The sequence below is a fragment of the Anopheles coluzzii genome, chromosome 3 (genome assembly GCF_943734685.1).
Source record: "Anopheles coluzzii chromosome 3, AcolN3, whole genome shotgun sequence".
NCBI lineage: Eukaryota > Metazoa > Arthropoda > Insecta > Diptera > Culicidae > Anopheles > Anopheles coluzzii.
In genome coordinates, this window is record NC_064671.1 from 94,339,221 (window position 1) to 94,348,718 (window position 9,498).

Consider the following 9,498-nt stretch of genomic DNA (forward strand, 5'->3'; position numbering starts at 1 on the left):
CAATCTTGCGTGACGCAGAAAATTTATACAACAGCAGCGGCTTTGCAGTGTTTCAGTTCGTGTTGATACGTATTGTTTCAGTTCGTGTTTATCGTTTCTATTTTGAAGCGTTTATTTCAGAATCCTTATCAATAATTAAATATTATTTGAAGCGTCATGTTGTTCTCCTAATCAAGAAATATGCATGCAGTTTGAGCTATGGATACATCATTTGAAATTAAAGTGACTCTCTGGATACATTCCAGATCTAAACCGAACTTTGGCAATGATACAAGTGTTTCAGAATCAACATAGATACATAATTTATCATGTCAAATGGAACAGCACAGTACAAAATATTCATATAATAAACCAAATTTATTTGATTCTATTTCACTTCATATTCAAGCAAAGTTTAGTACAATAATTCATTGATTATTTGTCAGTCCCATGAACCACAGGTTCTAGACAGTCAGATACCATGCTAACCTTAACGCAGGGCTGAAAAGCATTTCTGCTCTTGCTTCAAATCGCTTGTGAATTGATCTTTTTGTACACACAGAGTATTGCAATTGCAATCGGTTTACCCTAAAGTCATAGTTATTGAAGTCCTAAACATAGAAGAATTTCAACTCAAATTCAAATGAAGTAATAGCTTGAGATGGTGTGTTTTATTATGGGCTTGTTTGTTGTCTCCCTTTTTCTTCTCAGTGTCATTGTTACACCCCTTCTTCTCTCGCCTCTTATCCCGAGTAGCTTGTTGCTGGTGCCTCCTTGCTCTACCTTGATTTATAAATTTAGGTTTCAGGGTCATTCGTCCATTTAGTTTGCCCAGCCCCGTGTTACAGTCAACAAATCGCACGAATAACAACATGTGCGTCATGGGTTCAAGTCCCGTATGGACTGTGCCTCAAGCCTGATTTCATGAGAACTGATTATGCTACTATCGATAGTAGCTAAGTCGCTAGTCAATAAGTAGCTGAGTCAATCATAAATCATACATCTAGACGAACTGCAGTTGTTTCGTCAAATAAGAAAAAGAAGAAATTTTAGGCACCCGTGAAGCCACAGGTTCTCGCAAACCTTCAGCAAATACGTAACAACATTAAAACACTAGAACAAATAAACCAAGATAAAGATATACATATTGTTTACATTTTACTTTTATTCAACTAATCACACAACTTATCTAAAAAAGCCACCAGAATGGTTTCTTTTGTTCTTTCTTGATGAGAACAGTGAATGGTACCGGCTTCTCAATGTAGATGGGCTGCTTCACATATACCGGGTAAGGCTTATCTACATGCACGGTGTACGGCTTCGGGACCTCGACATACTCCTTCTGGTACACCGGGACATGGACTGGGACCTTCACTTCCACGGGATATGGCCGATCCACCTGAACAGGGACCTTCTTCTCCACGTATACTGGAACCTGCTTCTCAACGACGATCGGAACCTTCTTCTCAACCTCAACCGGGTACGGGACCTTCACCTCCACGGGAACATGTTTTGGCACTTCAACATGATAAGGAACAGGTACCTTTTCGATCGGATGTTCGTCATGCTCTCCATAGTCTACGTAGTTTCCGTCGCCATGCTGCTGTCCGTAGTTGTAAGCTTCGTACGACTGCTGTGGGTGATAATTTTCCTCATACGATTGCTGCTGCGAATACTTCTGGTCATGAAATGGCTCTTGGGGATGCTTCTGGTCGTACGACTGCTGCTGAGGATAATTTTCCTCATGCGAATGCTGCTGCGAATATTTCTGGTCATATAATGGTTCTTGGAGATGCTTCTGGTCGTACGATTGCTGCTGTGGATACTTGTCGTCATGCATTTGCTGCTGGGAATATTTCGGTTCATACGATCCTGCATGATCTTCGCTCGATTTATCTGGCATTACACCTTTCACCACGGTGATTGCTAGGACAAGTACGACGAAAACCTATTTAAAACAACGAAGTATGATATAGTTTAAAGTTGCAGCCGGTTAGTATCACGTGTTGCGTTACATTTACCTTCATTTTCAGTGATTGTGATGATACGACGATCGGATCGTTACTAATCGATTGAACCCAATGCGCCCAGTTTTATACCATACAGCTTCTACTTGTTGAACTTTCTACGAAGCGGTACAGAAAGTGAAATGGAAACACTTTCATCTTTGTTTTACTGCTATGGACAATATATTGAGTAACGTAGTGCAGATGTACACCTCTTGCGTATTTAGTCGATCGATGTGGTGTCTATTTCATTTATATAAGGACATTTAGGCCCAAACAGCCTAAAACCGTACCACATTGATTGTACAACTTCTAACAAAACCCTTCTATAGCATGACGATTAAAAAGTGCTGTAAACCCGAATGATAGTTCGGTTCCTATAAAGAATGTCACCAAAGAGCTTGGTAAACCCAGACTAGCAAAGAGCGGCAATGAATCGCGCTAGAATCATATGCTGTTTTGCCGTCATTTCTGATAATTACTCTTGATTGCTATTCTAGTAACCAATTAGCTGTTCAATAGCCAAAGAAATTACACTTTTGCGTCGTAGTTTCGCCACATCAGAATGGTCAGTTTCGCGTAAAAGGTACACTTTCTGCACGGTAGGAATCTATAACAGGTATGTAGTATAAATGTTTAAAGATAAATTTCAACTAAGCATAAATTTAATTCATTTTCATTTCCAAATACCCATCAAATTATTTATTGTAGGTCGTAAAGTAATGACACACATGTTTGAGATAGGGTTTGAGGCACGCCCGTCCAAAAGGTCGCGAAGGGGACCGAACAAAGACTCTAGTGAAGAATCTCTCAATCGAAATTGTCGTTGGTCATTTCAACAAGGCTTACATAGGTTTGACCTAAAAGAACTAAAAGGGTCTCTTCTAATGTTAATCCGCCACTGCTGGCATTATCGGGGCAGCTAACGGTTTAGATAGTTTTAATTCCAAGTCTCTCTCTAATCGCAGGTTTAGTAGAATTGTTTATCTTTTTCGTTATGCAACAATTATTATTTTCCAAATACACATGCATTAGATACATCACATAAATGACATACTACTCATGCATCGGCCGTCTCATGCATAACAGTAAAGAACATGGGTTATACTTTTGTAAGAAATGGGTTGACAGACATGGTCTTCTTCTTATTCTTTGGCACAACAACCGTTGTCGGCAACCGTGTGGTTTTCAGTGGGGGGCATCAGCTATTCATCAGCTATTCGGGGCTTGAACCCATGACGGGCATGTCGTTAAGTCGTACGAGTTGACGACTGGACCACCAGACCGGCCCAATGTCACAGACATGGTCACATCCTCCAAAGATATCAAAAACAACATAAGTGTAGTTCTATTATACAGATAACAATTTTAACAGTGTATCTCAATTATAGGTCTTATGTAAGTATTCTTGAACAAAAAAATTCACCGTAAAATTGCATACTTCATGTAAAGAATTATATTTTTGGCATCATTCGTCTCATAAAGTTATTTCAAAACGTTTTACAGAAGCTTTTCAACCCCAGTACGGTTTCTTGTGATGTTCCTTGATGTGCACCGTCACTGGGACCTGCTTCTCGACGTAGACGGGCTGCTTGACGTAGACTGGATAAGGCTTCTCGACATGAACTGCGTACGGCTTCGGGACCTCGACGTACTCCTTCTTGTAGACCGGGACATGGACTGGGACCTTCACCTCAACTGGGTATGGACGATCAACGTGCACTGGGACCTTCTTCTCCACGTACACCGGGACCTTCTTCTCAACGACGACCGGGACCTTCTTCTCGACCTCAACTGGGTACGGGACCTTCACCTCGACTGGAACGTGCTTCTCGACCTCCACTGGGTACGGCACCGGGACCTTCTTCGTGACGATGTGCTTCACCTCCTTCTCGGCATAATCGGAGTAGCCCAGTCCGTAGTTGTCGTAGCCATAGTTGTCATAGGATTCCTCCCACAGTCCACGCTTTTCCTTCTTGGCTGCATCGGTATCAGCCGCGCATGCGATGGCCAGAGCCATGGAGAACACAATGAACGCCTATCAAAGAATAGTAAATAACAAATACAGTGTTGACTCACTTTCTAGTAATACCATCTTACCTTCATGATTGCCTTTCCGCTGTTGAACGTTTGGGTCTACTGTCTGCTAACTACCGCTACGCGAACGCTCACACTCAAATGATACCCTTTATGCCAAGAGCCACAGTATTTATACCAAAACTTGCTTACTTCGCAGCACCCACACGAAACGTCACAGCCGTTTGTTGATCGGACGATGGTTGCAAGATTTTTGCCGATGAGCCGTCTTACACATTTTCGCATTTTATTGTCACTCGTTTCCTTTGCGCGTGAAGCAACCGACAAAGTAATGCTTAACCAACCATAAACGACCTCACATATATGAGACTGTTTTCTCGCTCGCTACGTGAAACACCCAGCGAAAAGAGACATCTAAAGACTATTGATTCAATTAAAAAAAAATAATACGCTTGTTATTGAAAAACTTCCTGCACCTATCGTTGTCGAAGGACACAATGTATAAATGGAAAAAATGTATTTTCGCTGTTCAAGAAATATAGTTTATTCCATCCTGTTGACAAACTGATCATGTTACCTTTAGCTACAAACTCAAGCTTACGGTTGGTACAGATGGTTTTATACACCATGATGATATTATTATCAAAACCATTCACATATTTCAGTTGATTGTAACAAAGATCACTGTTTGAATCGTTCATTCTTACTATTAAGATAGTATAAATTAATGCTAAGGTTCAAAAAGTTTTGAATCTTTTCTTTCTTTGTATTTTGTGTGTTATTCAATCAACCAAATATTTTCCATAAGAATTAAGCAACAATGGGGTAGTTTCAGATAGGCCGATCACGTATGCACCAATATGCATTGCATTGGAAAGTCAAAACTGCATAGAGGGTTTCGCATACTCTTGTACACATGATAGCAACTGGGACTCATCAAATAGTTAGATCAACGAATAGAAATGGCAAGAATGATAGATTATTTGTGAAACGTAACTCCAAATAAAATTGGTTAACCAAAGAAACAAAGCTTCTAGTGGTATACTACCTAAACAATTGAACCACCACACATATTGCTTGGACAAATAATTATTATGTGTAAGGGTAGACATCCCTTCATGATAATTATAATTATAATTCTAAATATACACTATAGAACCTGCATCTAATCATATACAGATGATGCGTCCGTAAGCAAGTGATGCATGTATATGCTAGAGATCTATAGCAATTATTACAAATCTTAAACATGTCTACAACCCGTAAAATTTGCCCATCATAAGTAAAAAGTAAAAAGATGAAGGTTTAATTTCTACAATAACATTTATTTAAGATCATCAACAACTGTCAGTAGCTTCCATCGACCCGTCTTAACACACTGAAGCTCCTTTCAACCCCAGTACGGCTTCTTGTGGTGCTCCTTGATGTGGACGGTCACTGGAACCTGCTTCTCAACGTAGACGGGCTGCTTCACGTACACTGGATAAGGCTTCTCGACATGAACTGCGTATGGCTTCGGGACCTCGACGTACTCCTTCTTGTAAACTGGGACCTCAACTGGAACCTTCACTTCCACCGGGTACGGGCGGTCAACGTGCACTGGAACCTTCTTTTCGATGTAAACCGGGACCTTCTTCTCAACCACGAATGGGACCTCCTTCTCGACCTTCACCGGGTACGGGACCTTCACCGGAACTGGGACGTGCTTCTCGACCTCTACTGGATAAGGAACTGGGACCTTCTTTGTGATGATCTCCTTCTTGGTGTATCCATAGTTCAGTGGTTGATGATGCTGGCCGTAGGCTTCGTACGAGTCATGTCCCGACTCAACCTCCCACAGTCCGCGCTTTTCCTTGTTGGAGTTTTCGACTGCACCCACGCTGGCAAGGGCCAGGGCCACAGAGAACACAATGAACGCCTGGAAGATCAGAAAACAAGCCGTTTGTTATGTTCACGATTTAACTTTACTTTACTTAATCCCACTCACCTTCATGTTTTGCCTTTCCAAATATACTGCTGATCAGCTGCACCGTACAACGTTCGCTGGTTGGATGATGCTTGATCCATGCCTACAGCTTGCTTTTATACTCCACTCTCGAAAGAGTGTTTTCTTTCTCTATCGTCTTTTGATCTGCTGAAACTTTCCAACCATCTCGAGAAAAACAACAGCCAACCACACACATACACATGTACACCCATTTCCACGGTTCGCTTGCGTTACGCGACGTTGCTACTGCGGGTCGTCCAGTCAGCAAAATAACACCACAACATCATGCAGATCTTTCCGAGCTTCTTTATCTCACCGCTTCGCAACGATGTAACGCGCGGATCGTTAGCAAAGCCACGCCAAAAGAAAAGGAAAATTGCAATACGAGTGATATAGCATCGGGGCGTGTAAAATATGAAAAACTAATGATAATTTTGAAGGTCATTGTTTAGGTTACTAGTGGTGGATGGTTTATGTGGCGGGCTGTGTCGGAGGTTAAGATTAGTAACGGAGTCCAAAATTATGCCCACGTGGAGATCGGAAATGTGTACGTAAGTGCTCAAGAAAACCACATTTGCCTTTGCTTTCTTGATGAAGTTTGATAACACTTTATTAATTATAGCTACATCTGCACTTATAAATTAGAACTCGCAATAGAATATATCTTATTACTTATATGCGAAAGAATACTGTTTGAAGTTCGGATGTCTTTACCTTGTACTGTAATTCTCTGGATAATCTTATCTTCATCAATAACAAATGTGATGTAATCCAAGTCAGTCCCTAGGTACAGATGTAAAATAATGTATCTAACGAAATCTAATTAAGATTTCTTACCCCCCCCCCCCCCCCCCCTCTCATTGATTTCCCATTAATGATTGTATCTGGCCTAGACCGACTACGCCTAGATGTGCTATAGCAATAATGGTACATCGCTTTTAATAATAATATTTATTTAAAACCAATAGGTGAAACTTACTATGTAACATGTATTTACTGTTAGTAACAAATAATCCCTTATTCATACGAATGCCTACATATAAATATAAATGCATATGAAACAAAAATACAACTTACACTACTCGTTGTGTAATTGTTAATCGTACTAAAGCACTTTCAATATCCAATATTTTTCCTGTTTGAGGCTTCTACAGAAAAAGAGTGAACATTGATATATGTCAATCCGTAATACAATCAATCATGCAGGTATAAATGCCAGCTAGAAGCCGGCAAATGATTTTAGTGAATGAACTATAAACGGTTTGAGATACCATATTCTATGATGTATCAATAAAAATACATAATAAAATACATACAAATCTCAAACCATATGAAAATAAAATTAAAATACAGAAATAAATTAAGTCAAATGATTATTCTAACACATCAGCGCATTTTATTAACATTCCGAAAGACATTCCAAATCGATACGAATTACTTAACCCCACAGTGGCTTGTGTTCGTAGCCGACCGAGCTGCCGTACACAGTCGAATCGTGGTCGTACACCGTCGACGGAACCGTCTTGTGCACGTAGTGGGGCTCCTTCACGTACACCGGGTAAGACTTCTCGACCGGCACTGGGTATGGCTTGGCCACCTCAACCACCTGCTTGTGGTAGACTGGAACCTTCACCGGCACCTTCACCGGGACGGGATACGGACGGTCCACGTGCACTGGGACCTTCTTCTCGATGTACACCGGGACCTTCTTCTCAACCACGTACGGGACCTGCTTCTCCACATGCACTGGGACGGGGACCTTGACGGCGACCGGAACCTGCTTCTCGACGGCCACTGGGTACGGGACAGCGACCTTCTTCGTCACCGTAACGTGGTTCGTCACCTGATGCTGGTAGTCGTTTCCATAGTAGCCATCGTATCCTCCATAGTACTGATCGTAGCCGTTGCTCAGCTCAACGATGCCACGCTTATCCTTCTTGTTTGCGTCGGTCTCACCGTCGCAAAGGGCAAGGGCCAACACGGCGAACAGGACAATGAAAACCTGTATGATAAGGAATATATTAGTTAAAAATGACTACAACGATATTGAAAGAGAAGTAGTAGTACCTTCATGATTAGGCTTGGAGTTGGTAGAGCACACACGATCGCTGAACGTTAACTGATGGTTACTTTCGGTTCAATGATTGGCTTATATACCACCGGATCGTTCGCTTCTCTTTTGATCGTCGTCTTTACGAAGTTATCAGTTTTATGAAATTCTCCTTGGTCACAATCGACAATGGATTGATCAATTCAATGCCATAAATATGGGGCTTGAACTTTTCCTGAATTCGGTTTGCACAATTGAAGACAATTGATGCATTAAGCCAGGATGTTTGAAATAAGCCTCGGATTAATAAATACTATACCCCTACCAATACACCGCGGTAGGTATATCCTTGTGACAATCTCATGTTCGTTGCCTTGATGAAGAATTCATACATCAGTGAAGGTTACGATGAAAAGAGAAGCGAACAATCCGGTGGTATATAAGCCAACCATTGAACCGAAAGTAAACATCAGTTAACGTTCAGCGATCGTGTGTGCTCTACCTACTCCAAGCCTAATCATGAAGGTACTACTACTTCTCTTTTCAAATCGTGGTAGTCATTTTTAACTAATCTATTCCTTATCATACAGGTTTTCATTGTCCTGTTCGCCGTGTTGGCCCTTGCCCTTTGCGACGGTGAGACCGACGCAAACAAGAAGGATAAGCGTGGCATCGTTGAGCTGAGCAACGGCTACGATCAGTACTATGGAGGATACGATGGCTACTACGGAAACGACTACCAGCATCAGGTGGCGAACCACGTTACGGTGACGAAGAAGGTCGCTGTCCCGTACCCAGTGGCCGTCGAGAAGCAGGTTCCGGTCGCCGTCAAGGTCCCCGTCCCAGTGCATGTGGAAAAGCAGGTCCCGTACGTGGTTGAGAAGAAGGTCCCGGTGTACATCGAGAAGAAGGTCCCAGTGCACGTGGACCGTCCGTATCCCGTCCCGGTGAAGGTGCCGGTGAAGGTTCCAGTCTACCACAAGCAGGTGGTTGAGGTGGCCAAGCCATACCCAGTGCCGGTCGAGAAGTCTTACCCGGTGTACGTGAAGGAGCCCCACTACGTGCACAAGACGGTTCCGTCGACGGTGTACGACCACGATTCGACTGTGTACGGCAGCTCGGTCGGCTACGAACACAAGCCACTGTGGGGTTAATTCTCCACCACGATCTTAACCACTTTTTTACCAGCACTTCGCTCCGTCAATGAACACAACCAATAATCAAACCAAACAAATATATTCTTGTAAATAACTCAAATCACTGAATTCGATTAAAATCCATAAATTTCGCTCCAACACAACAGAAGAAAGAAACCACGGTAAGGAAAAATGGTTCACCCTCACAACGTTTATTTGATTTGCAAACAAATGTTGTGGTCATCTGATTTCGTTGAATATTCCAACCTGCACCGGATTGTCGATATGATTGCATACTTCGCC

The 9,498-nt window shown here is 42.1% G+C and overlaps 4 protein-coding genes across 5 annotated transcripts; 1 reads left to right on the plus strand and 3 right to left on the minus strand.

Annotated features, from left to right (window-relative positions):
* Positions 1–1,130: 1,130 nt before the first annotated feature.
* LOC120957742 (titin-like) lies at positions 1,131–4,190 on the minus strand. Of its 2 annotated transcripts, XM_049608543.1 has the most exons (3): positions 4,086–4,190; positions 3,775–4,023; positions 1,131–1,450 (listed from the first exon to the last, which is right to left on the minus strand). In XM_049608543.1, exons 1-3 carry the CDS (start codon positions 4,089–4,091, stop codon positions 1,169–1,171), a joined length of 537 nt encoding a protein of 178 aa, XP_049464500.1. In that variant the 5' UTR covers positions 4,092–4,190; the 3' UTR covers positions 1,131–1,168. The 2 variants fall into 2 exon arrangements, with proteins under 2 accessions (XP_049464500.1, XP_040236024.2); XM_040380090.2 differs by lacking the exon at positions 1,131–1,450 and having other exon boundaries at positions 3,419–4,023.
* Positions 4,191–5,326: 1,136 nt separating this feature from the next.
* Positions 5,327–6,111, minus strand: LOC125907276 (mantle protein-like). Its single transcript, XM_049608545.1, has 2 exons — positions 6,010–6,111; positions 5,327–5,940 (listed from the first exon to the last, which is right to left on the minus strand). Exons 1-2 carry the CDS (start codon positions 6,013–6,015, stop codon positions 5,413–5,415), a joined length of 534 nt encoding a protein of 177 aa, XP_049464502.1. The 5' UTR covers positions 6,016–6,111; the 3' UTR covers positions 5,327–5,412.
* A 1,271-nt stretch (positions 6,112–7,382) lies between these two features.
* On the minus strand, positions 7,383–8,145 carry LOC120956330 (zinc finger protein 512B-like). The gene is made up of 2 exons (XM_040377712.2): positions 8,077–8,145; positions 7,383–8,011 (listed from the first exon to the last, which is right to left on the minus strand). Exons 1-2 carry the CDS (start codon positions 8,080–8,082, stop codon positions 7,448–7,450), a joined length of 570 nt encoding a protein of 189 aa, XP_040233646.2. The 5' UTR covers positions 8,083–8,145; the 3' UTR covers positions 7,383–7,447.
* A 351-nt stretch (positions 8,146–8,496) lies between these two features.
* Positions 8,497–9,316, plus strand: LOC120957546 (zinc finger protein 512B-like). The gene is made up of 2 exons (XM_040379800.2): positions 8,497–8,584; positions 8,650–9,316. Exons 1-2 carry the CDS (start codon positions 8,579–8,581, stop codon positions 9,211–9,213), a joined length of 570 nt encoding a protein of 189 aa, XP_040235734.2. The 5' UTR covers positions 8,497–8,578; the 3' UTR covers positions 9,214–9,316.
* The last annotated feature ends 182 nt before the right edge of the window (positions 9,317–9,498 follow it).

Coding starts and splice junctions, on each gene's coding strand:
- LOC120957742 (XM_049608543.1), bottom strand. Junction 1,451..3,774: donor AGGTCCCGTACCCAGTTGAG/GTCGAGAAGAAG, acceptor TACCCGGTTGAG/GTTGAGAAGAAGGTTCCGAT.